The 27986-nt window shown below is 39.9% G+C and overlaps 1 protein-coding gene across 1 annotated transcript in view; it reads right to left on the bottom strand.

Annotated features, from left to right (window-relative positions):
• Positions 1 to 27986, bottom strand: part of GRHL2 (grainyhead like transcription factor 2) — a 156881-nt gene that overhangs the window by 85674 nt on the left and 43221 nt on the right. The window contains exons 2-6 of the mRNA XM_035011655.1: positions 25329 to 25524; positions 20035 to 20102; positions 15308 to 15701; positions 4799 to 4854; positions 889 to 1045 (exon numbers count right to left, since the gene is read on the bottom strand). Coding sequence (XP_034867546.1) covers positions 889 to 1045; positions 4799 to 4854; positions 15308 to 15701; positions 20035 to 20102; positions 25329 to 25524 — 871 coding nt within the window. The remainder of the gene's footprint in view (positions 1 to 888; positions 1046 to 4798; positions 4855 to 15307; positions 15702 to 20034; positions 20103 to 25328; positions 25525 to 27986) is intronic.

The following is a 27986-nucleotide window of genomic DNA, read 5'->3' as shown; positions in this document are numbered from 1 at the left end:
GCAGGTGACCAAATACTCTTCTTCCTCTTCTACCTCCTCTGTTACCTTTGCAGGGAAGTCGGGGATGGGGGTAAACTCACTATGCTCTAGGCACAGCACGCATTCTTCTCAATGTGCTGAAGAGCTTAGGAGGCGGTAGTTATGGACAAAATAAGGTGGGGTGGGCACCATGCACACAGCGTGTAAAATAAATCATTGTACAATAGGGCAGGAAAGCCCTTCAACCTCTTTTCAGAGAGCTGTGCTATGATTTTCCATTTCAGTAGAGAAGGATTACCAGTTTCCTCCCTTGTTGGCAGCAGCAAGAATGCCAGAAGCTGGTAGGCTTCCAGCACAGTTCCATTTCCCACAAACAGAACTAACACTCACGAAGGTGAAAATTCCACCAAGTCAGTCCTGGTAGGGATCATACCATGCCTCACTTGACTCCTGAGTAAGCAAGCACTGGGTTGCAGAAGGCTTTTTTAACCAAGTTGCAAAGGACCCAGGGACACAGAATAAATCACATCCTCCCATATGGAAGACAGCAGCAGCTCTTTCCCTGCCCACAAATAAGCTCTGACTTCTAGCTACTTGCTTGAAAAATTAAGATCAATTGACTGAAAACAAGAACAACAACTAGGTAGCACAAAGGCAATGAAGGAAGCTGGGAAAATTCCTTGGATACAGTCAGAAAGCGTGTCCCAACCATGTCCCCTCCCTGGCATTTATTGGTTACTGATTAAAATGATAAACTGTAAGCCAGTAAGTTCTCCTGCTCCAACTCTCTGACATTTGTTCTAGAATTATTTATTTTGGAATTTTTTCCACGCCCTTCCACAAGACTGCGAGGTAGCAATTCCCTTCATGTGATCCCTCTGCGCTTTATTTGAGAAATGAGGCTCATACCCGGACTTTGCTGATTGGGTGTCGGAAGCATTTGTTGTCCCCAGTCTCGCTGAGCGTTATGGCATAGAACTGTCCCTTGTTGAGGTAGGTCATGGGGCCCTCCCCCTGCTTCTGACGCAGAGATTTGGTGGCTTCCAGGGTGTACTGAAATGTGCCACTGTGAACAGAAAACAAACAGAGGTCAGATTGACTTGCTTGGACATTTCTGCCTTCCTAATCAATTTCACATTTGGAGCATTTTGTATGAATATTAACCAATATTTAGTCTACTTCAGAGACAAAACACAGCATATGGCAAAAGAGATGCGACCAGACCAAAGGTCACTGCTAATACAATGTATACAACATTTCTAATAGTGGCTCATAAACCAGATGGTTTAGAAGGGGAGAAAGTCCATGAGGTGCCTGTCCAATTATGCAAGGCTGTGCCAGGAGAGCCTGTTAGGTCTTGGATGGCAATCAGTAACGCCTGAGGCTTCAGAATTGATAGAATTTGCCCCTTTCAAGCTAGCAGCAAGCCAAATGTGTGAAAGCTTTTGTTCAAATCATACCTATACTTAACCCTCTTTTTGTATCACCAAGATGTTGCAAATAGCTATAACCCACTTTAAAACATTGCAGAATGTGGGCGCCTGGGTGGCTCAGATGGTTAAGCGTCTGCCTTCGGCTCAGGTCATGATCCCAGGGTCCTGGGATCGAGCCCCACATCGGGCTCCCGGCTCAGCGGGGAGCCTGCTTCTCCCTCTGACCCTCTCCCCTCTCATGCTGTTTCCCTCTCGCTCGCTCTCTAAAAAATAAATAAAATCTTTAAAAATAAATAAATAAATAAAAATAATAAAATAATAAAATAAAATAAAACATTGCAGAATGTGAAAATCTAAAACTCAGACATTCATTATTGAGAATCTAGTTCCTATAACAGAGATTGTTGTCTTTTTGTTTTCTGTTTTTAAGACTCATGAAAGGGACACTACTGCTCCAAATCAGGAATCTACAAAGTTTGATCCATTGGCCAAATCCAGCTCCCTGCCTATTATTGTAAATAAAGTTTTATTGGAACACAGCTACGCTCGTTCATTTAGGACTTGTCTACTGTTACTTTCACACTACAACAGGAGGGTTTAATAGTTGTAATGTATAGTGTGCCAAATCTAAAATATTCACTATCTAACCCATTGCAGATAAAGTTTGTAAATCTCGGGGCGCCTGGGTGGCTCAGTTGGTTAAGCGACTGCCTTCGGCTCAGGTCATGATCCTGGAGTCCCGGGATCGAGTCCCGCATTGGGCTCCCCGCTCTGCAGGGAGTCTGCTCCTCCCTCTGACCCTCCCCCCTCTCATGTGCTCTCTCTCTCTCTCTCTCTCTCAAATAAATAAATAAAAATCTTAAAAAAAAAAAAAAAAGTTTGTAAATCTCTGCTCTACAATTTCCCTAATATTTTTAAAATATTACTTAATTTACAAAATAAAAACACTGATTTTCCCAATGCTGAAGAATGTATCAATTATTTAAAATAAACCACAGGTATGAACTACAATCTTTTTTGTTTAATACATTCAGAAATATTTATTTCTGCTACACTGCAGGATGGCTCATAGTGATAATCCAATAACCAATGCTTTGTGCACTTTTTTAATCATCAGAAGCTCTTCACTGGGCCTATTTTCTTAGCTCTTTAATTTCATAGTCTTTGAAAGACTGGGTGTAAAAATGCCTCAAAGTTCACCTCTTAAGATGGTCTACTTAGAAGATTATGGGAGACTCTTATTTTCTATGTTAAATATTTCTGCAACGTTTAATTTTTTGTAACTTTCATAAGGAGAAAGAAACTGGAAAGGCACAATAATATTCCTCTTTTCATGATAAAAACCGTACACGTAGGCTGATAAACTAAGCAAATTCCAGAATATGTATCTTAGAACAGGGTGGGAAATAAATCATTCAAGACAGAACCAATTTCACTGTCATTTTGCCTGGAAAAAGCAATTTCAATACAGCCACTGAATCATAAAATTTGAGACCTGGACAGGATATTAGGAATCACCTAGATCAGCAGCTTGCAACTTGTCTAGGGCACAGGCTGCGTAAAAAAAAAAAAAAAAACAAAAAACATGAAAAGCTGTGAACCCTCTCCCCAGAAAAAAGCACATATGAACAGAAATGGTTTTGAATATCATTTAGGGGAGTTCATGCTCCCCAAACCTATCCATAACACAGGAAATAAAACCACCTTCCTCATTTCACAGGTGAGGAAGGCTGAGAAACTTGCTCACTCCAGTGGACAATGACAGCAGCAGAACGAGAAGGCAGGTCAAGTGACTGGTAGGTCAAAGCTCTTTTCACCAGCCTGATAGCTGATTACATGGTGATTTGGGTTTATAGCATGCAAGTTATATATGTATTTCCACATTTTAGAAGGTGATTTGGAACTCTATGTTCCCCACCTCACCCCTCCCACTCACAAACACCACACACTGAAATTCTGACTCAGATGATTGGGGGAGGATGACTGAGCTTGGAGCAAGATCCTGAAGGATCAGGAGGACTTCAGGTAGAAAGAGAGAACAGAGGAGGGCCACACATGTAACAGCAAAGGGGCAAGAAATACGGTGAGACACAAGGTTTAAAGTAAAAAGGGACCAGCACGTAGAGGGCCCTGACTACCTTCATGAGTAATTTGTGTTTAATCCTTTCTGAAATGGTGACATAACTGATAAGTTTTGTGAAATGGGAGAGATCAATTCATTTCTTGCCATTCTCTCCTGTCTATGGGCATGATCATGACCAAGGTCTTTGAACGTCTACCCCCTCTACCTAGAAGTTCTTTTTTTTTTTTTTTTTAAGATTTTATTTATTTATTTGACAGAGAGAGAATGAGAGAGCACATGAGAGGGGGGAGGGTCAGAGGGAGAAGCAGACTCCCTGCCAAACAGGGAGCCTGATGCGGGACTCGATCCAAGGACTCCCGGATCATGACCTGAGCCGAAGGCAGTCGCTTAACCAACTGAGCCAACCCAGGCGCCCCTACCTGGAAGTTCTTAATCTTCCTTCTTTCCCTGGAAAACTCCTGCTCACAGTCCTTCAGCATGTGGCTCAAATGCCCCTTCCTGCAAGCTTTGTCCCCCCACCCCACAACCCCAACACACACACAGAGACCTGTAGGTCCTTTCAGCTTTCTGTTTATGTACCTCTGTAGCAGGACTAACTCTTCACTTAGCAAATTGTATTACAACTGTCCATCACTACATTTGTCCCCTCCAAAAGTCTATGGGGCCTCTTTTAAGGAGAGGTTCTATCTTATTCCCATACCTCTCGCACTGCTTGTACATGGAAGGCACCAGAGTGTATTTAGCTGGTAGCTAAATATGTGTACAGTGGAATAGAAGGGAAAACAGTGTTGGCAGGAAGATCAGTTATATCACAACAGTTCAGAACCTGAACAAGAGTAAGTTGCAAGGGACAGGACAGGTAAAACAGAACATTCAGCACTTGGGAAGTGTGATGAAAATGTAGCAAAAAGTCAGGCAGATCTTTATACCTCCAGAGTGGGTAGCTGGAAGGATGGTTACATCATTAGCCACAACAGGAAATAAAAGCAGAACAGATGTGAAAGAAGTGGAGAAGGAAGCAAAGAAAAGAAAAAGAACGGCAAAGAATTCCATTTTTTCACATGCTGTGTTGGAGGTCCATGTGTCTGAGATTCAGAGAACCACCTAAGAAGGGATATCTAACCAACAGAAGGACAGAAAAAGGGCATAGGCCTCAGAATACAGGGCAAGATTGGAAACAGTAATTCAGAAGTCACGGTATAGAGAAAAGAATTTTCTTTTAAAGGTTCAAAAGTATAACTTGGGGGTACATTTAAAGTGTTATCAGTTCATTAGTTTCTAGGGGCATCTCCTGGTAGCTTACCTTGATGTCTGGTCATACATGTACTCCTCAGCCCCAACTGAAGCACTCCGGAATTTCTGCAAAATTTAAAAGTCATCAAAATTAAAATGAATAGGTAAGTCATCATTAAAAAAAGGCAACAAATGTGCCCAAACTGTTTTATCCTCACTTCAGAAAGGAAGATAATACATTTTTTAGTATTGTGTTTTCAACTACAATGAAAATAGTTACCATTTGTACACAGAACTTGCATATCAGCTGCACACTGAGAATTACACTCAACAGAAAAGGCATTTGTGCTTTGCATATTATTCACATGTCCATATTCACATGTCTGCAGGTCTTCCAGAAGTGTCTGCAGGTATTGGAACCTGTTTCTTCAAACATATAAAACATCTCTTCCATTTCCTATTATCTCCAATGCTCATTCCAAAAGTCACAAATTCTGAGTTAATGGAACACTGATTACAGAGAGACTACATAGCATACATAGCATAGGGCAGTATTTAGAGTAGCTAGGGACATAGTTTCTGGAGCAAGACTATCTAGCATCAAGTTCTGACTCTTTTACCTGCTACCTATATAAACTGAGGCAAGGGCCATATTTTCTCCATCTGTAAAATGTTCATTTACAGTGATTAGAGATTAGAGGCATAAATGTGTTAATAGATATGAAGTACTAAGTACAGTACCTGGGACATAGTGGGCTCTATATGTGTGTATTAAATTCTATTATATAGTAATCACTTGACCATATTCTGTGCCCTTCTCTAAGATCGTCTTTATCACAATATTATAAGAGTACGTTTTGGAGGGAAACTCTGAGTCCTAGTATTACACGCGATGAAGCTTGGATCCAGAGATCTCCATTTGTGATTTAGTGCAAGTAGGATGCACTTTGCTACATTTTAAAACTCTTTCGAAAGCAGATACACAAAATCCCCAACTCTTGATCCTAAAGTGAATATAACAGGATGAAAAAGCACTTGACTGACCACACACACCTGGTCCTCCCACGTGACCTTTTTGTAGTACCTCTTTCCAAGAAACAATTTTCCTGCCTCTCATTTCTCAGACATAAACTTCTATTCTTTGACTAGCAGTTCAAAGGTTTCTTTCTCAGGGAAGGGTTACTCACTGCTATTTTTCAAACTTTCTTCACAATCCCTAATCACCATCTCTAGAATTCACAGTTCATATGTACATATATATGACCTTCTTTTTATGCAGTTTTATAAATTCCTGGATCCAAGAAAATGGTTTGACCTTCAAAGTGCATCCCAGGAACATTTCATAAATTTTGTCGACCAGTTCAATAATCGTGACAAAGAATCTAAGATACAGATTTGTGTTTCTTTTGCAATCAATCAATCAACAAAGCATTCAATGGGAATTTTCTGGGGCTCCACCAACTGACTGGTGCCAAGAGAAATACAGAAAATATATAAAACACTGTCCTGGCCTCAAAGATATAAAAACTAGTTGAGGAGATGAGTACAGTCACATAAGCAACAACAACAACAACAAATGGAAGTAAAATACAGCAAATGACTAGATGTGAAAGTCTATTTTGAATCATTCATTCATTCATTCATTCATTCAGGTGTCCTAGCTGGAGAAGCACAAAATGGCCGTTGCCAGGGAAGGAAGGTCAGCAAGATTACAGGAACATTTCACAGAAATTGTGGAGATTGTTCTAACCCTTGGAAGCTACAGAGAAGCTGGATTAAATGAAGGAATTGAGAAAAAGTCATTCAGCGGAAAGAGGACCAACACGAGTCAAGACAAAATGATAGGTACAAATGTGGTACGTACATGGGACCAAGGACATAGGCCTGATTTGATTATGAAGAGAGGACCTAAAAATCTAGGCTAAACATTTAGTTCCTTAGGCAACCGGCTACGGTTTAAGTACCAAGTTGCCATACGTGGCTAGTGGCTACTATATTAGAGAGAATAAAGGAAAACTTCCATCACTGCAGAAAGTTCTATTGGAAAGGGCTGATCTATGAAAAGGTATTTACATTTAGTATAGTTAAGAATTAAGACATTTTGGAGTAGGAGGGTAGCATGATGAAAAGGGCATTTAAGGAAGAGATCGAGGAGATGCACTTCCAAGGTCTTCTTTGAAGGAATATGCAGTAACCAGAGCAACACATGGTGAACCAGTATTAGTAAACGTGGCCCTCAGTGACTTTATCGTCCATGCCACAGAACTCTGAAGCCTGAAGATAGGCTAGTCTACTACAACATAGTGGACTTATCAATTCAATGGTTCTAATCCCCCAGGTGATGTGAGAAGGTGCGATACACCACAACTGTTTAGATTCAAAGAGACTGTCAACTGTATGCTGACTAAAATAATCTTACTCTAATAACATGAGTGCATGTGGACAAGAACTATGAAAAAATAAAAATAGTAGACATGTTACCAATGTGGATATTGCTTTTTTCAAGCTTAAAATTTCATCCTTAATTCTTTTATATTGCCTGTGTAATTAAAAAAAAGAAAGTTATTCCACCTGGAAAACATCACAATCCTTTATGAGACCTGATCACATTGATGGGTCATATGGCCTACATGATTTAGTACTAAGAATCACAGTCAAAATGTTTGGGTCTTTCCAGTTACAGTTACCAACTATTTGGAAACCTTTTAATATAATTTGTAGGATGCCAAAAGCCAACATGACTTTACCTTACTGTAATTTGATATAATGCATCCATACATTTCTTCATTTGGACTGAGAAAAATGATAGTAAAGAAGGTATGATAACATATTTTAAAGACTACTCTAAAAGGACTTGAGATATCAGGCAATAGTTGAATGTTCTATTTAAATTTTGAATATTAGAATTCTAGTGTTTTTCTTGGGTGTGAGGAAAGAGACATCTGCTAAGAATCTACTGTAAAAAGACAAATGATTCTTCAGTTGTCAGAAAATCAGATATTTTCTGATTCCACGTCTTTGATCAGCCACCAATTTTTTAGGTCTTATCATTCATTTATTCATTCATCCACTCTTCCAGTAAAGACTGAGCGAGCCTCTACTTTGTATCAGGCAGCATGCTAGGTGCTATGGGTACCAAAGTGAACCAAAAGAGAAGAGGCCTCTGCTCTCATGAAGCTTCTGGTCTAGGAGAGGAAACATGTTACTTAAAAAGTCATTCATTAAAAAAATTACAAACTGTGTGCAAGCACTCTGGAGAAAAGCAACAGAGTCCTAGGACAGGAGAACACAGCACAACTAAGAATGTAAAAATCAGTCCCACTGTGGCACACAGACAAGGCCAACAGGAATGTTTCCAACAGAAGCCCAGAAAACAGTAACACAGCCACAAAAGTGAATAACGCGTTCTCCTTCTGAGGGACTGCGCTTTCTTGACAGACATCCTCAGTCCTGCTGTGCTCATCTCACCTCCTAAACAATGGCTACCCAGTTTCCAGGCTGCCTCAATATCTTCTCATATCCAGTCCAAAGCTGGCTATCACAGAATCCCTCCTTAACACCTACCCAGTATAAGCCCAAACACTATGAAGAGCTCCTCCGAACTCTGTCTTACTGAGTTGTCCCTAAGGGTCCCCTGCTGAAGCAGACTAAATAAATGTAATCCTGATTACAGAAGTGTTCATGGTAGTCTTTGGCTGGGATACTTAGATACAAAGAAAACTGACTCTACTAGGAACTGAAGGGAGGACGGGGAGGGCTTCCCTGAGAAAGTCACAAAGGACAAAGGGTATGGGAGGTGACGAAGAATATGCTAGAACAGTGTTGTCCAATAGAGTTTTGTGTGAAGATGGACATGTTCTGTATCTTCATTGTCCAATATGGTAGCCACCAGTCACAATGAGCACTTAAAATTGTAATTAGTGGGACTGAGAAACTAAACTCTTGATTTTATTTAATTCTAATTGCCACATGTGGCCAGCGGCTATGGCATTATATAGCACAGTTCTAGAACATGGAGCAGCATGCACAAAGGTCCTGAGGCAAGAGGAAGTATATCAGGTTCACGGAACTGGATGGAGCCCACAGCAGGGAGCACAAGGAGGAAAGAGGTACAAGATGAGGTGGGAAAGGCAAAGGAGAAGCAGAATATGCAATGCACTGTATACCTGTTAAAGATTTAGACCTTAATCCTAAAAGCAATAGGATTTAAGTGGGGGGGGGGGTGACAAAATCAGATAAGCATGTCAAAAACATTATCCCCGGTACAGTGTACAAAAGCAGGCAGCGTTTTAGGCCAGAGATAATGATATGGTGAAACAGAATGGAGACAAATGGATGGATTTGAGAGATATTTAGAAAGTAATATTGATAGAATTGATAATGGATGATGAGGGGAGAGCAAAATATCAAGAAAATATCCTGGTTTCTTAAGAAACCAGGATGGTGATGCTACCCACTAAGGTGGAGAACACAAAGAAAGATTGTAAATCAGATTTGGGATAGGTGGAGGGTCATATGCAGTTGGATATAAAGGTTTGGAGCAAAGAGGAAAGAACTGGGCTGGAGAAAAAAATTTGAAAGTCTTTAGGATATACATGATAACTGAAACTGTGGACATGAAGCCAAGAGCATTTTTAAGAGGAAAGAGTGATTAAAGTATCAAAGTATCAAATGGTGCTGCAAAGTACCAGCTTTAACAGATGTGGGGTTTCCATAGCCATTTTATTCATGAGGTGGGAAAATGACTATTATGACTGAATAACGGGTCATCCAAGCTCATCAAATTTCACTACACATAGAGAAATCTCAAGCTTCCTAAAGCATAAAATGTATATGCTAAGGATTTCCCAAAATTTTGCTTGATGCAAAAACAAACTGATGTAATAAAATGATAGATGTCTGATGGTACCGTATGCACTATATGTTTAAAATAAACAGTAAAATCAAGTGCATTAATCACAAGTGACACTATGTTCCAATTTAGTACCTGATTCAACACTTTTAAGATTTTATTCTTTAATTTTTTTTTTTATCTGAGGATAGTTGACACACAATGTTACATTAATTTTAGGTGTATAACATAGTGAGTCAACGTCTATATATGTTATGCCCTGCTCACCACAAGTGTAGCTATCATCTGTCACCATACAACACTTTTACAGTAACATTGACTATATTCCTTACGCTGTGCCTTTTATCCCCATGACTTATTCATTCCATAACTGGAAGCCTCTATCTCCCACTCCCCATTCAACCATTTTGCCTATCCCCAACCTTTCTTCCTTCTGGCAACCAATAGTTTGTTCTCTGTATTTATAGGGAAACCATATGGTATTTGTCTTTCTCTGACTGATTTATTTCATTTAGTATAATACCCCCTAGGTCCATCCATGTTGTTGCAAATGACAAGATTGCATCCTTTTTTATGATTGCTTATTATTCCATTTGTGTGTGTGTGTGTGTGTAATACACCATATCTTTCTTATTAAGGTTTTATTATTTAAATATGTGGGAGGAAATGAACTCCCAGTTAAAAATCATGCTGGACAGGGCTTAAAATTCAGGATTACTTCCAGTATCAGTCTACAGATGAATATAAAATCAATCATATGTCTATTGAGTATGACAAATACTCATTCTTTGCTTTCATTTCAGGATTCTCTGCAAACTATGTTAATTTGACAAATAATATACCAGGGGTTGAATTATGAAATACATGGTAGAAATATCTGGTGTTTGCCCATATACAGTTCTTCTTATTCCTGAGTACACAACAGGACTAAATTTCTCAGCCCTCTTGCAGTTAGTTAAGACCATCTGACTAGTTCTAGCCAATGAAATAGGAGCAAGAGTGATACAGGTCACTTCCAGGTCAAAGTATTTACAAGTCAGTCTGAAGTCTTAGGATCGCACTTCCCCAGCAGGGGTGACCCAGAAGCCACATATAGAGATGGTAATGTCACAAAATGGAGGGAATCTGGATTCGAGTCATTAATAAGAAAAGAGGTCTACAGACATGTATCAGGATTATTATTAAAAAGAAATAAACTTTTAGTGTATTAAATCACTGAGATTTTGGTGCTCCTTAATTCATACAGCTAGGTAGACTAATGTTAACTTAACCAAATTTTAGTACAGAATAAGAAAACTCTTCCTTCCATTTTGATTCTTATTACAACTATATAATTTTTCTATAAAAACTCTTCCTTCCATGTCTTAAGTTTTACATGTTTCCTAAAAACATCCTAGGTGTTAATACCTCCCTGATTTGTATGTATCAGTTATACTCTTTTGCTTATTAGCTGTATGACCTTTGGCAAGTTTCTTAACCTCTCTGAACCTCTGTCTTTTCATCAGTAAAATGGAAACCATAACACCTTTTTGGAATTGTAGTAAGGATTAGAAATAAAATATGTAAGCCACGGTGGCTGACACATACTACAAAATAAATGGGAACTATCATTATTTCTCTTCACAAATATAGACAGATAGTAAGTTTCCACAGGACAAAAGTCAAAGCATCCTTCCTTCTGTCCTCCTAACACCAGTAGAAGTAAATATTTACCAAATGTTATTACAAAGGGGATGGACAATAAAATGTAAATCCGATTAGCTAAAATCAATCCATTAAAGAACTTTTTAATGCTACCACTGTCTTAAAAAATCCCAGCCTGAGTTGAGCCAAACTGCTCCCTTCTCTGATACCCACCTATACATACATACAGAAGAATCAGTCTCTGATAAGAAATGAAATGTGCTGGGACGCCTGGGTGGCTCAGTCATTTGGGTGTCCAACTCTTGATTTTGGCTCAGGTCATGGTCTCAGGTCGTGGGACTGGGCCCTGCGTCTCTACCCTCAGCAGGGAGTCTGCTTCTCTCCCTCTCCCTCTCTCTTTCCTTCTCTCTCTGCCCCTCCCTGCATTGATGCTCTCTCTCAAATAAAAAAACGAAATTTGCTAATTCAACAAGAATCCTAGCCATTTTAATAGTTTGCCTAAAAGAAGTACTAGATTTTAGACAAATTTTCCTAGTGAAATTTACTTGGCGAAATTACTCTGAGCTCACCTAATCTTAATACGGGTTAGCAATGCCATGACTAAAGATCATTCCATTTAATTTATGTCAGATTTAAATACAATATGCAACGTAAACAGTGATTTCCAAGGCTAGGAGGGCAGCTAAACAAAATTTAGTGAGAACAGTCTTCACATTGAGTTTCTGGTAAGTTACTTTCTCATCTACTTCCAAATAAAACCCAAAATACAATAGTTTCCTTTCACAAGCCTCCTTATCTACAACACAAACACAACTGATAACACATCCCCCAAACAGCATGATGGTTCTGTTGACATTGGGCCACATCCATGGGCTCTTCTGTGACTAATGGACTATTTCCACACCTGGTGAGAAAAACATCAGTGGCAAACTTTTAGTGAAAAAGCATGTGTCTCACATTCCCATGTGGAGTAACTTGCTTTTCCTACAGAAGCACTCCAACTATTAACTATTTCAAGCAATATGGCCCAGGAAGCTAAGTTTAAGACAATATTTTTACTACAAGGACATGAAAAGTTTGATTAGAAAGCTACCAGTACCCAAGAAATAAGGCAGCCTCTTAAGGGCAGGGAATTCGTCTTGCCTCACTCTGCTTTTTCCCTGTTTCAGAGACTAGAGCAGGAGCTCAGGAATGGCTGGCACCAGGAGAGAGGGAGCTGCCAGAGCAGCTTGTCTATCTAACTCTCCCCCAACATTGCAGACAGCCAGTCCCTTTGCTCTTCTTCTCCCCATCTGAAAGATAAGAAACATCTAATGACATTGATAAAGGACACTCAGTTTAAAAAAAAAAAAAAGTTTGGGTGAGTCACTCACTGTGTTTAGGAACGGAACTACTGAGGATTAGAAGACCCCGCACAGTCTTCTATGAGAGAATAGAGGTAACGGGAAAGGATATTGGTCCCGGGCTGGAGAGCTTGTGATGAGTCCCATCTCTGCCACTTACTGCAGTGTGACCATGGGCATCAGCAGGCTCTCTGTGCCTCAGTTTCCTCATTTGGAAAATAGAGATGACAGAAATAGTACATACCTCGTAGGGTTTCTGCGAGGATGAAACGAGTATATTTCACTCGGAATCATGCCCAGCCTATAGTAAGTACGGTCCCCAAATGTTTATTATTTTTGAATATTGTTATTTGGGATGCAATCTCAATCTCAGGTAGCTGCATTTTGTCCCAATGGCAAAATAAGTGGGCAGCAGGGTGTAAGTATTTGGCACACTGCCACCACACTAACTCCTCTTTAGGAAATTAGAAACCACGAGTTTTGCCTTTTGCTATTGTCTCTTATTGTCCTGGGTGGACTGAAAAATGGGAAGCCCATGACCATCATCTCAAACAGAGAAGCACTGCTCCTAAATGTCAAAGAGGCTGACCTGAACCAATTAAAAAAAAAATGCATTAAATATTCTGGGTCAAAAATTGAAGAACTAATCCACGATTACACCAGTTCTACAAAGATCCCAAGACAACTAAATGGAGACAAGACTGTCTTTCTAACAAGTGGTGCTGGAACAACTGGATATAGGTATGACCAAAAAAAAAAAAAAAAAAATGGACCTCAACCCTTCCCTTATGCCATTATAAAAGCTCAAGACAGATCATAAACCTATATGTAAGAGGTAAAACTATTAAAAGCCTAGGGAAAAAAAGCTAGAGAAAAATCTTTGTGACACTGGGCTGGACCAAGATTTCTTAAACAGTACATCAAAAGCATCAACTATAAAAGAAAAACTTGATTAAGTGTACTTCATCAAGATTAAATACGGATGCTCTTTGGAAGACATAGTTAAAAAAACAAAAGACTGTGAAACATGTAACTGACCTCACATTATTTAAGGAACTCTTAACAACTTAACTAAAGGAGACAGCTAACCCAATTTAAAAATTGGGCAAAATATTTCAACAGACATTTCACAAAAGAAGTTATAAGAATGGCCAATTATGACACATGAAATGATGTTCAACATCACTACACATCGGAGAAAAGCAAATTCAAACCACGAGACACCATCACATATCTACTAAAATAGCTCCTGTTAAAGAGATTGACAGCCCCAAGGTTGGGCAAGGATGAGGAAAACTGAAACCCTCACACACTGCTGGTGGGAAGGAAAATGGCATGGCCACTTGAAACACTGTATGGCAGTATCTTACAAAGTTACACACACATTTACCATATGACCCTACAATTCCAATCGTAGGTATTTACCCAGGAAACGAAAGCACATGTCCACGTGAAAGCATCCACGTGAACGTTCACAGCATTATTCAAAAGACCGCAACAGCCAAATCTGTCCATTAACTGGTGAACAGATCAACAAACTGTGATATATGCTTACCATGAAATACTATTTAGCAAGTCAACAAAACAATCTTTTAATACAAGCAACAAAACAGAATCTCGAAAAAGTGAAACTATAGACAGAAGGCAGATTGGTGCTTACCCAGAGCAAGAAAGAGGAGGTTTCAAAGCTAGGGGGCTCAAGAAAACTTTTAGGGTGAGGGAAATTTCTATTGATTCTGATGTTGTATACAATTACCGAAATACTCAAACTTCACTTAAAACTTGTGAACTTAAACAAGCAAGGGGTGCCTGGGTGGCTCAGTTGGTTAAGTGTCTTGGTTTCAGCTGAGGTCATGATCTCAGGGTCATGTGACTGAGCGAGTGTGGAATCTGCTTGAGATTCTCTCTCTCCCTATGTCCCTCTCCTCCCTCTTTAAAGTAAATAAATAAATCTTTTAAAAAATTTAAAAATTAAAAAATAAAACAAGCAATCCGAGAACCTTGTTTGTGTAAGTTCTACAGGCACATGAAAAGAATACATGATCTCTATCTGCAAAGTATAAAATGTACATACATACAACAGTTGATTATTGATAGTACAAATTCTTGCTTGAGTATTCAGACTAGGTCTTACAGAGTTACATTGTTTCAAAAAATGCAGTCAACATCTTTAGCTACCACTTGAAAGGTAATAAACCAGAAGAGGTCAAAGTGAAAACTTCACAAAGTAGGAAGTTTCCACACAAACATCTCTTCATTCCTCATAAATATTTAATTTTAAGACTAAAACTAAAACAAATAAATGTCATTTAAGGATCAAGAAAAAATTTAATTTAATTTATTTTATTTTATTTTATTTTTTGAGAGAGAGAGAGCATGCAAGCAGGGTGGGGAGAAGGGGCAGAGGGAGGAGAGAATCTTTCGCAGGTTCCACATCCAGCGTGGAGCCCGACACAGGGTTCAATCTAACAACCCTGAGATCATGACCTGAGCTGAAATCACAAGTTGGACATTTAACTAAGTCATCCAGGTGCCCAGGAGTCAAGAAAAATAGAAATATTCCTCAATACACATAGACCAAAGATTTATTAAAACCTTTTTATAAAGATACAGACACATTTTTTAAACCCCAAGCTCACAGATTAATTAATTTGTCCACCTTAAAAAGCAAACAGAAACAAAATTAGCTGGGGTTTCTGGGTTTAGGTCCTGGCTGCAGATGACAGGGCCAGGGACTCACCTCTGTGGTTCCATCCTTGAAGCTCTCACTGTAAGTGCTGTCTGGGGTGCTGCGCTGGTCATCCTTGAGGTAGGTGCTGTGGCTGGCCATGGAGGGCATGCCATACTGAGTCTGTTCAAAGATAACCACACGTTGCTCCTCACCGTCTCCCCGGGGATAGTGCACGGGTGGGGCCATGAAAACGGGTGTAAAATCTTCAGCTTTCACCACTGTGATTCCTGATACGGGGATGATGGCTGGGCTCTCAGAGATGTTTGTGCTATACTGTTCCCGTTTCGAATTCTCCAGGTGGTCTTGATTTAGGGAAAGGTTCACTGGAACAGTCTTTAGGACCTGCACTCGGTTTTCTCCTCCACTCAAATTACTCTGGGCTTCACTGGTGCCAAGACAGTTTCTGCATGTTGAAACCCACCCCCCGACACAACATAACAGAATTAGAAAAATCATTATTTTTCAAATCCTAATAAAATAACTGATGCAAGCAATATCAGTGGATGTTAATGCCATTAGGGGAAAAGTTGATGGTGAAATTTACAAGGGAATGCAGTGGATCTCTGCATCACTAGAAGTAGGACATGTGTTTCCCAGTACCATGCAATCAGCCCGCCTATAAAGTACAATTAGGAAAAAAAAAAAGTTGACCCTAAATTTAGCAAGGCTTCATATCTAACTCCCAGCTCTCAGAAATACAGAAGGCTGGAAGAATGACTCAAACAACATCAAAAGGAAACAAGCATACAAACAGAATGTAGCACATCTTACTGACCTGGTTTCTTCAGTAAGTTAGAGGCATGAAAAAAAGAAAGGAGGGTGGGAAGCTTGTTCTAGATTAAAAGATTTGAAAGACATAACAATCAAATGAGTAGATCTTGTGTGGATCCTGATCTGAAAAACCAAAGAGGCATTTATGAGACAATAGGATTTTTGAGGCAATTGAATATGGACTGGGAGTTAGGTGATATTAAGGAAGTATTGTTCATTTAGGTAGGTGTGATAATGATTTTGAGATTATATAATAAAACATCCTTTTTATTTAGAGATACAAATGAGAAGTAGTTAGAGATGAAATGACATGATGTCAGGAACTTATTTTAAAGATCACTGCAATAAAAAAAAAAAAAGAAGGGAAAGAGAGAAAAGGTAGAGATTAAGCAGGTGTAACAAAAAGTTACCATTGCTGAACCAGGAGAATTGGACAGGTATTTGGGGGTTCATTATACTGTCCTCTTTACTCCTGGATGTGTTTGAAAACTTTCAAAGGAAAAAGTTACAAAAGAGCTTTTTGAAAAAGATGGGGGCGAGACATACAGGGCGAGACAATAATTTGAAGGGGGGCAGTGGGAAGAATATTTTACACTGTTCTGTGGGCGAAACTCCTTGCAAGAAAAAAAAGGCAATGAGAATTTATCATTAAAATGTTTTCACTGAATTGAGAAACAACATGAGCTCATTGATATCCTTAGCACTGAATTACTTTTGGGGCTTGAGGGAGTGGTGTAACTGGACTTATGTAAAACAAGATCTCTCAGATCTCAGACCTCCTGGCTGGTACAAAGAGAAAGAGAGGGTTTGGAAAATTAATTCTCGCCAGGCTGGGATAAAATGCTTTCTATTTCTACTACAGAATTCTGGGAGAGAGCAGAAGCAAAGAGAAATTAGACAATGGAAGAGTATGGTTAATAGCACCATGATTTTACTAGCAACGCCCCTGTGGTCAGTTAAATTTGGGGTCACCTCTCACTTATATATGGATTATTCTGAATGATATGGACAAAAAGAAATACATATTTTGCATGGAGCCCTGTCCCCAGTATCTGTTGTTTTGGGTTTCATTCTGTTTTTTTCCCTCTTAAACTAGCATGATCTTTCTGGGGCTAACTGGCATCTCTCATAGAAAGAAATATTTGAATAAAATTGGTTCTTCCCAGAATAAAGCTCTCCTAGCTCCTCTAAGCATGCCTAACTCTCAAGCAGGACTATGTAAGTTTAGCTTTGATTTCTCAGACAAAACCTCAAAGTGAATGAAGCTTGAGGAAAGAATGGTTTCACATGAATAAAGCCAACAGAAAAATACCTAAACTTCTTGGAGTCTGTCACAAATTTGTAGAAATCATTCTAGAAAGTAATCCTTTAAAGAATAAAACTGCAAGTCTACAAATATTCTGCTTTAAGTAATAACCTGCTTTCATGGTCATAGCAATACAGTGACTCTGTATATAAGATACAGCGAAAATTTAGAAGTTACGTTTAATCTGAGTCCAGTTAGCTAGATGATGCCAAACCCAGACCACCCATTTATGTCAGCATTTCCTAAACTCCATTGTTTAGAGCATTGCATGGAATGTTAATAGATGTTCCTCAAAGAAAGGAGTCCGTGATAAAATCAGTATTTTTTTAAAAAACTGCCATAACAAAACTAGCCTGTGTGAGCCATAAACATCATGAACACAGTAAAGGCCCCCAGGCATTCCTTCACCTGCTTAATTATAACCCAGAATTTCCCAAACTAATTTTACCCCAGACTCTTTTGTGGAGGATTAACTATTAATATTTGCAGATAATGTCTTGTAGGTTGGATGTAAGAGGGGCTGGTCTACATTGATTAGCTACCAAAGCAAGTGTCCAGTTTCCACTCCTCTGGACGTGGCACAAAGACTTACTGCCTTTGCCAAAATACTCAAAGTTAACCAACTCCTCTACAGTTAGAGTCCATTTCAGGCCAAATTTATTAATTCTTTCATTCATGCAAAACACATGAATTCTAAACAAGAAACACAAGTAAAAATATTTGGGGCACTCTTATAAACAAACATAAGTGAACTACGGAGTTGTATAAACCTAGTCCACTCATCATCATCTTATGATGAGGGAATATTAGATGCAACATCATTCTATAATATGTACCCGCCTGCAGTAGTTTTAGAAGCTAGAGAACTTCAGAAAGACATCCATAAAATGGATGATCAGAACAAAGTAAGAATTACTGAGAGCTACTGACTCACCTGCAATAGAATTTAAAATTGAACTGAATACTTTTTAAAAAAAATCTCAATCACGCCATTGAGATTTTCAGTTATTTTTCCAAGTACCAACTTCTATAAACAGACAGTTGTAATGATAGTATGCTAGCACATGGCACCTTAATCCATGAATATACTGCAGATCAAATGATATCCTTCCAAATTACATTCAACCAGAAGACTACTAGGTCAAAATTAGTCTATACAAGGTGGTTTTGTCTATATCTCACTGCCAGTATTTTTGAAGGTGTTCCACTGAAATCACAAAAATAACCATTGAAATATGATGAGGGGCTATCACTCTTTCATGTTGTTCTAAAAGATGTGTTAACAAAAAAATGGTCTCTCTTGCCCATTATGATGCAGACAGCAGAGCACATATCTTAAACATGTTTTCCCCTGACCCTTCTATGATTACTAGTATACGACTTAGCAGACAGCACATGCTTAGCTTAATAAATGCTGGCTAAAATGGAGGTGAAGTCACAGGACCTGAAGAGTGCCAGGCTCTTTCTCCCTGTCATCACTGCTACCAACTAGGGCCCCAGGGCCCCAAGACAGTGTGGAGCATCACAAGATCCCTTTGAAACTGCAAATCAGATGCAGACAGGCTTAATCTTCACTGAGGGTATATTCTGGAGGTGATGCACAGCCCAGGGCTGCTGGCTGGTGGGGTGACTCGCTGCTAGTCATATAACAAGATCATAATGTCGTAAGTAGTTCCTCTCAAGGCCAGGTTAAGAGTCTGATGTACGTGCCAGCAGGGTATTTCATTTCTCCTGGCTTCATATTTCCATATGAAAGAATCACCAATAGGAAAACACTGTGGCTTCTCTCCATTCCTCTGCAGGAAAGAGACAGATTTGATTGATGGGTTTGGGACAAGTAGCTAAGTAAGGTGGTTCAGTCCCTTCTGGTGCCCTCCTTAGGTCTGGATCATCCTGGCCAAAGAGAGAGGACTCTAGTCACCGCTGCCATACCACAGTGGCCTGTCCCTTCAGGGAGGACTGGAGTCCTGCCTGAGATTGGGTGAGTAGACATATCTAAACCAGGATGGACATGCTGCAAACTGTGGATTCAAAAATCTCGTTCTCTGTTGGCTTAATCAGAAATAAAACTGATTTTTTTTTTCCTTTTTAATTTTAATCTGTCTGTGTCTTGTTTTTCAATTGGTTCTCGATTCAGGATTGCAGGAAAGGGGTGTCACATAAAGATCTCCTAACATCTTTCTTGCCCCTGCACGCTCATGGTGTCTGCTGTTACTCAGGGCTCTCCTCCAGCTGCCTCCGGGGTGAGAAACAGTCCAGCCTCCTTCCTCTGCCCCTCATCAAAAGCAGTCTCTCCATGGCTCACTCCCTCAAGGGCTTGATTACAATTATCCAGCCATGGGACTGATCAGGAAAGTTCACCCCTAAATAGGCTATCTTGCCAGCATTTCACCTCTAACCAAGGATTTTTCAGCCTTCTTGAAAGAGGGTGTATCAAGAGCCTGCTGATGACCCTTTGGGTGCACAACCAAAATATGCAATTTGCTCTCCCTACGGAGAGATCCAGTTTTGGTCCATACTCTAAAAGACAGACAGAAGAAGCTAAACTTCTTGATCCCATCTCCTCTCAAGAACAAAAACTAGTTTAATACTGTTGTTTTCAAAAACATAGAAAGAGTTATTTGGGGAGCCAGGCATATTCCTTTACATAACACCATACCTTTTATCCTGCTCTTCTTGGCTGTCACTTGCTTTGCTTACAGATAGCAGCCTCTTGTCTCGAGGAACCTAGAAATATCACCAACCATCAGTCAAACTTACACAGATGCAACTGTGACTAAGTGCAGAGCTAGAGACCAGCATAAGCAAAGCAACTGAAATGGAATGTTCTCTGGGAAAAGGTGGCAGATTTGCGATAGGCAGGTGATGGTTAAAGGTGAGTAGCATGACTGGCAATGACAGTGGATCAGACACAAAGGGGTGATGATAAACAGAAGGCCATAATGATTATGGTTCTGCTGTGCACCTGCTGACAGGCAACTCTGCCTGGACCTGACCACCCTCAAGCCCACCCCACCATGCGAGTGAATGAGGTTGGAAAGGAGCACCATGAGTGGAGGGTGAAACTGGACCCCGGAACAGAGAGAAATCATCTTGGATTTACAAGAAGCATCCTCTCAAAGAACAGGGACAGACCCTCCACTCTGATGAGGGACTTCAGGTGCTGACAGAGAGGGGAGCAAACTGGGCATGGGGCTGCACTGTGCAGCAGGACAGGAGCATCTAATACCTGGACCATCCTTTAACCACCACCCCTCCGTAGCTTCTAGCCTTGCTTCCACAATTTTTCTTCTAACGCACTTTTATTATTGTCTTTGCAACCACAATGCCAACACATTACCTGAAAGATGAGTGAAAAAGTGCTACTAGAGAAAAGAGACACCCCTACCAGCTGCATTTCTGACCACCATCCAACCGTCCTACTGCAGCACGGATCATTCGCTTATCTCTGCTATAGTTTCAGACACATGAATAGTAGGTTTAGATTTGTTTGTGTGGTTGGCTGGTTGGCTGGATGTTTTGTTTGTTTTTATTTTTGTGTTATTTTGCTACATCTCCACACCTTCATGCTAGCCAAACTCCTCTGCACCCAAATGCAGCCTTCATTATGTTGATATAAAAGAGCCTTTATGAGAAGCATCCCTCTTCTAGATTCTTCTAGAAATTCTTATAGTTTCCACTCACCTGGATACATATGCAAACCCAGTCACCTGGAAGAGGGAGGCAGCATAGCAGGGTAGCTACCAGTCAAGACCTAGACCTGATTGTCTGGGTTTGAAACTCAGCTCTAACACTAACTAAACTCTCTAAACCATGCTTAAGGGCAGTCGTATGACTCAGTGCTTTTACTAAAATTAAGTGAGTTAATTTTTTTCAAAGCACTTGGAGTAGCGGTACTTTATAAGTATTTGTTAAATAAGAATAAAATAAATCAATTTTAAGTCTTTTGTTCACATGTCAATGTTGAGGGTCTACAATGTGCCAGGCATTGCTAAGTGCTAGATGGAAATGAGCTGAATGAAACATAGCTCCTACTATCAACTGAAGATGACAGATAAACATAAACGTTCACAGCATCATTATTCACAATAGCCAAAAGCTAGAAACAACCCAAATGTCTATCTACAGATAATGAATAAATCAAATGTGGTATATATATACAACAGAATATTATTCAGCCTTAAAAATGAAATTCTGATACATGCTCTAATATGAATCTTGAAGACATTTATGCTAAGTCCCATATGACTCAAATCTATCCATTTCCCCTCTGTATGTTTGCCTCCTGGTTCAGCCTCTGACATCTCTTGCCTGGGCTACTGCACTGCATCCCAACTGGTCTCTCTTCTCCTTCACTTAGTCCCAGCAAATCCATTCTGAATCCATTAAGAAGATTCAGACTGAACTTAAAAATGCAAGTCTAATCTCATTATGCTCATACTTGAAATTCTTCAATGCTTTCCATTTCTTGAAAACATGGCACCAAAAACCTCCTACCTCAACTTTGGCAGACCCCATCACTGCCATGCATATAGTCACACTGTATCTCAAACACGCAATGCTCCTTCTCTCAGCAGAGCCGTCAAAGTGTCCTCTCTGCCTTTGGATATCCATTCCACCTCCATATCTATCACCATTGCTGGACAGTCACAGCTGATTAGTGAGTATTTGTTGGATGGATGGATGGACAAATGGATATACAGATAGACAGACAGATAAATAGATGGCTATATAAATGGACAAACAAGCAAACCAACAAACTGGTTTCCAGCACTACATGGTCAACAGAACAGATGGGAACCAATTAGCCAAAGAAGCATATTTTCATAGAACTAGAATCAAATGATAATGAACCACCAGCTCCCTCAGGGGAAAAGGAAGTAAGATAAAGTGAGTCAAACCACTTCTAAAATTCACTAACTAATGGAATTCGTTCTGTTTTTCTGTCATGCCTGAAATTCATCAAAAGTTCATACTTGACTTTGGAGCTGCTATTGATAAGTAGCTTGAATTGGATAGAAAACCGGGCTTATATTTGAGTCCCTAAATTTTGAGAATTCTAGCAATTTGGTTATTTTTAATAGATCCCATTTAATGTGCTTTGGATTTTTAAAAATTTGAACCCATCTTTAAATGAGGGTTCAAAAAGGGCAATTTCTAATGGTGGACAGGTTATGAACTGAATTGTGTCCCAGCAAAGTTCATTTGTTGAAGCCCTAGCCCCCAGTGTGACTGTACTTGGAGATAGGGCCTTTCAGGAGGTAATTAAGATTAAATGAGATCATAACAGTGGGGTATACACACAGAGAGAAGTATACACCCACACATTTGAGGACACAGCCAGAAGACAGCCACCTGCAAGGCAGGAAGGAAGAGAGGCCTCACTGGAAAACAACCCTGCCAGTACCTGGATCTTGGACTTCCAGCCTCCAGAACTGTGAGAAAATAAATTTCTGCTGTTTAAGCCCCCCGGTCTGTGGTATTCTGTTATGGCAGCCCTGCAGACTAATAACAGACAGAATAATGGAATGGAATTAGGAAATGTACAGGATTGTCTTGTGACCTTGAGGAAATCCCACTTAGTGGCCTGAATTATAAAATATAAAACCTGATGGGTTTCACTGCAGTGTTCCTGTGGTGACAATTTAAAAATGTACATGAAACGACTTTGAAAGGTATGAAGTATGATACCAAGATAAGCCTTTGCAGTTTCCAAGGACAGAGATGGCCATTTCTTGAGTGCCTGCTGTGCGTCACACTCTCCTCTCTCTAACAGAGCCTACTACCGTCCCCTGAGGGGCGATGTAGTCCAACCTTAGGAGCGAGGAAAAATGGTGTATTTAGCACTTCCAAAGAGGTATAAAAAATCTATAGAATTTAAGTGATAATATGGCAGTAATTGTTACAATAATTTAACTTCCCAACGCAGACTCAAAAAATAGAATCTCTTTTTTCATTAATATTTTACTTCATACAGAAAGGTCTATTCTCAAAGTAGATTTAACTTTGTTGAAACTTTAATACCATCATATGTAAGGCATGAATGTCAGAGATCTAAGGCCTGAAAATGACCATTTGCACATAGTTTTGGGAAACAAGACTAATTCTTTAATGTTTAAAATGTTTCAAGCAAAAATATAATAAAGTTTGTGTGGAATAAAAGGAGCCATGTAACTCTACTTGTTCACACAGTCTCAGGAAACATTTTATTTAAATATTTTATATCTTAAATTAATAAATTAACCCTGAAAAATATTAATTCAACAGAAGAGTTATAGACTTGGCAACAAATTTAGTTGTATATAAATTCCCTATTCTGCATCTCAACATATTTACAGATAGCAATATTTCATCTTCCCTTTAAATATCAAAAATATGCAAGAGGAACGGTAACTAGGTACCATATTTACTAATAATTATCCTCTGAACCTATGGGAAATAAAATACATGGCCTTCATATGTTACCAAGTATTTTGCTTTGAGATATACTTCTCTTTTCGTTAATACAGAAGAATTGCCATCTAATACAGATACCTGAAATGATGTCCATTTCACAGTGATGGAATAAAATCTATTTTTAAAAAATTAGAAAAATACATGTCTTCAAAATATATCTTGATATGTTTCTTCAATGCCTCACAAAACTATCACCTAACATATTAGTTTAATATAGTTATAAAAGCCACAAAGGGAAGTTGTCATGACCCAAGTGGTTTACATCAGGGTCACATTAATGGTAGGAGATCTCTGGAAAGTATGAAAACTCTGGTTTAGGAGCAAGACAGGAAACAACACGACTTGCAAACGTGGAGACTGCTGGAAGGATAGAGAAAGCAGGAAAGAGAGAGGAAAACAGGAAGAAGAGACTAAAGCTTATATTAAAAGAATTGTTCCTCTTGGGTGATCTCATGATGGAGAGAGGGGGAAGGTGAGGACTCAGTGCTTATTCTAAAATAAAATGTTCACTGGGCCCAACCAGCAAAATAAACACAGCCATTCTCACCTTTGTGCCAATTCCCAGCATAAGCCAGCAGTGTTTACAATCAAAGCTGGCAATAAATCTCCTCATTCAGTAAATACATGTTGATTTTTTACACTTCACCAGTGCTAAGGGAGCAGGTCATACGTTTCTGAGACAGACCACTGTTTCCCATTAGGTTTCCCAAAATACTCCTATTTTGAGGGTATTGCATGGCAGGTATTTTTGTAATGTAAGTGAATAACATTCATTTTGTTTTAAAGGTTTTTCAAAATAAATATTTAGTACCCATCAAAACAAATGGAAACAGGGTTATAACAAAATCAGGTTTTGGAGTTGCTGCAAAAGCCTACCACAAAACACTCATTGGAATGTTCCTTATAAAACTAAAAAAATATAGAAATCTAGAAATCCTGAACGTTCTTATAAAATGAGAAACTGAAAAGCAACCTAAATGCCCAATAACTGAGCGATGACTAAATTAAGGTAAAGCCACACAATGTAATTTTTTTAAGTAATCTCTACGCCCAACATGGGGCTCAAACTCTCAACCCTGAAATCAAAGAGTCACTTGCTCTACTGACTGAGCCAGCCAGGTGCCCCTGTGATATTTTTATTCACCAAAAATCATCAAGTGAAAATGGCAGCAAGGAAGTATTTGCAATACAGTACGAAGTAGGAATTACATGGAGACAATATGTACGCATGTGAACAGAGGACACAGAAGTAATGACCCCAAAATGAAAATTTCCTCTGGGTGGGTGGTGAAGTTGTGCTCCATTGATGGGAGAGCAGGGAGGCAAGGAGAACAGAAGCAGGCTGAATTCCAAAGCAGGCGTGGAAATACTGTTCTCTCCCCTCTTCCCATGGAGGAGGAGGAGGGGGAGGGGGAGGGAGGAGGAGGAGGAGGAGGAGGGGGAGGACGGGAGTCTGTGGGGGCGGGCAGAGGAGGGAGGCGGGGCTGCGGGACCTACCTTGTAGTAGTCGTACAGCAGGCCCAGGGCAGCAGCACTGTCCTCATCACCATTAATGCTCATCATCGCCTTGGTGGCCGCCGTCAGGGGATTCTCCAAATATGACTTCCAGGCTTCATCCTCACTGGTGTAGGCTCTTCGGGTATTGAACGGGGGGTCACTGTGCATGGGCACTAAGGCCACCAGTCGTTTATTACTTGAAAGCAAGAGAAACGTGAGGTTCATTATCAGGGCAATTTTCTTTTCCACTAAAAATACATCCATTACATGGTTAATCTGTACTCCCCTAGCATGAGGAAGGGAAGGTTAACACTAAAATGGCTGCCACACTGCATTTAGAAAGCCCCTACGCCTCCAGAAGTAAAAATGGTCTTTACAAGGTCGTGTAAGTACTGTAAGTTAATCCCCTTCACACTTGATTTTTTCATATTGTCATTCTAGGAGCCAAATCATTCTTATTTGGCTGTTCTTTATTAATATGAGAATGCATGTGACCCTATGGGAAGCAGGTTTCATTTAACTCTGAGTTGTAATTATAAAATAAATATGTGCAATACATTAAATGTAATCAAGATGTTAGCAATTACTAAAAACTTTTATCAAGTTTAATCTACATTTGAAATCGCTTGCAAATAATAGACCAATCCAAGTCTCTTAATTTAAAAATGGCAGTAGAAGCTACTTTGTAAATAAGACATATTGCTGATATGCTGCATAATAAGGAATATGCAACACCCAGACTCTATATGTGAATCCCATGTTGCCACAGGATCGTACTATATTTAAATGACAGAGAAGCTCCAGGTTATAAAATTCTCATAGAGAGTGAAGAGAGTATCTGGAGAATTTTCAGTAGAGACAGAAAGGGGTTGGAGTCATTTATCAATCCTAACCAAGCCAAACTTGGGTAAAGTAGCAACTGACAAGGCAATTTCTTGCAGAGGATGTGGCAGTGACTCAAATACCCAACACCTATGACAGTCCTCAGCAGCTCCCTGGGCCGGGATCCCCAGAGTAAAGGAGCCTGGAGAGGCTTTGGCACTTGCCTCCTGGCCCTCTACTCTTTGTTCATTGAAACAGAACCAAAATGTAACGATGACATACTGTATTTCAGTAACAGCTGTAACTCATAATAACATAACATGGACAAGTGACAGGACTGGTGAAGGCAACACATGAACTAATGAATGTAAAGTAGGCCACCATGGGTCCTCTATGGTCACTCAGCTTTAAAAAAGGTACCTTTTTGCTGACACTCCTATGGGACCTTCCAGTGGGAGATGGTCTCTCAGCTCACTCTACGACAGAGAACTAGCATGCGCTCCTGACAAAGACTGCGTTGAGGGCCCTTTCTGTGCTGGCATGGTGCCATGCACCGGTGTAAGGTCAGAAAATGACACTGTCATTGTTGGTAAGATCTATCAGGGAGTGAGGGTGGGAAATCCACATTTAGTGGAGTGGAATTCTGAGCTAGACAGTCACCAGGCCCCTGATTTCAACTCTGCCGGTGGTTTGGTGAAACTGTTTGGGAAGAAAGAGACAATACTGACCCAACTGCAAACGAAGTGGATTAAAAGGGTCTAACGATGTTTCTGGAAGTGAAGGGGAAAAACCCTGGTGGAAGGGTTTACTAACCATGAGGCGGGGTGGTGACATGGGCTAGCAGTGGGTACTGGAAGTGAGTCCTTGCTCACCATTTACAGAGGTAGAAAACTGTCTCGAGTTTCACCTTTTTCATGCCTTAAATAAGGACAGCAATACCCACCCTACTTAGCTCACAGTGGGATTGTGAGAAGCAAACAGCATAATGGAGAAAACAGAGCTCTGCAAACTGCACCGTGCTACACAAATAGAGGTACTACGATCACTGCACAGTTCTTCGTTCCTGTGAAGTTTGTAGGTGCACCAATTTTTGGTAAAGTCAATTAGAACTGACAGGTGTTAAAGATAACCATTTTCGAGGGAAACTGAAGTTGTTCACTTAGCAATATTCCGTAAGTATTTACTGCAAACTCAATAGGTACCAGGTCTTACGCTTGTCATTGAGGACGTGGTGGCACACGAGACGGACCCCGTCCCACTGTCCACACAGCTTGCAGCCCAGTGGAGAGAAGACACCACCATTACAAGGGCAACAGGTGTGAGAAAGGGAAATGGACAGTGTCATGAGGGTACATGACAGAGGGGACCAACCTATCCAGAGGATCAAAGAGGAGCTGAAGTTTTGACAAAGATCTGAAGGAAGGAATGCATTGTTAGTCCATGCTGAAATGGGCAGATGTGGGAAATACTTTGTAAAGGGAACAACGTTTTGGTGATTTGGAATAATGGAATTTTCTGACAAGAGGAGCACATTCGTATTCATTTTGGAGTCAACTACAGAAATTTATATACTCTAAAATAGCATTTTCTTGTTGTGAAAATTACTCATTTATACAGGATAGGGTTGGACTTGGGGACAGAAATGTTGGTGACATCCTGAGAGTCTATCAGTGGAAGAAATGAGGTCTCTGGGGAGAACCGAGAGAGCAGAGGTGGTGAGCCCAGCTATGGCTCCTTTCCCCTAGGATCCTGTCTTGTTTCTCAAATTCCTCATATCAGTGAGATCATATGATACTTGTCTTTCTCTGATTGACTTATATCACTTAGCATAATACC

Source organism: Mirounga leonina, unplaced genomic scaffold, assembly GCF_011800145.1.
Source record: "Mirounga leonina isolate KUSES-001 unplaced genomic scaffold, KU_Mleo_1.0 Mir_165, whole genome shotgun sequence".
In the NCBI taxonomy this organism is placed as follows: Eukaryota; Metazoa; Chordata; class Mammalia; order Carnivora; family Phocidae; genus Mirounga; species Mirounga leonina.
Note: the sequence above shows the minus strand (reverse complement) of the source record. Positions and strands in the feature narration are given on the sequence as shown.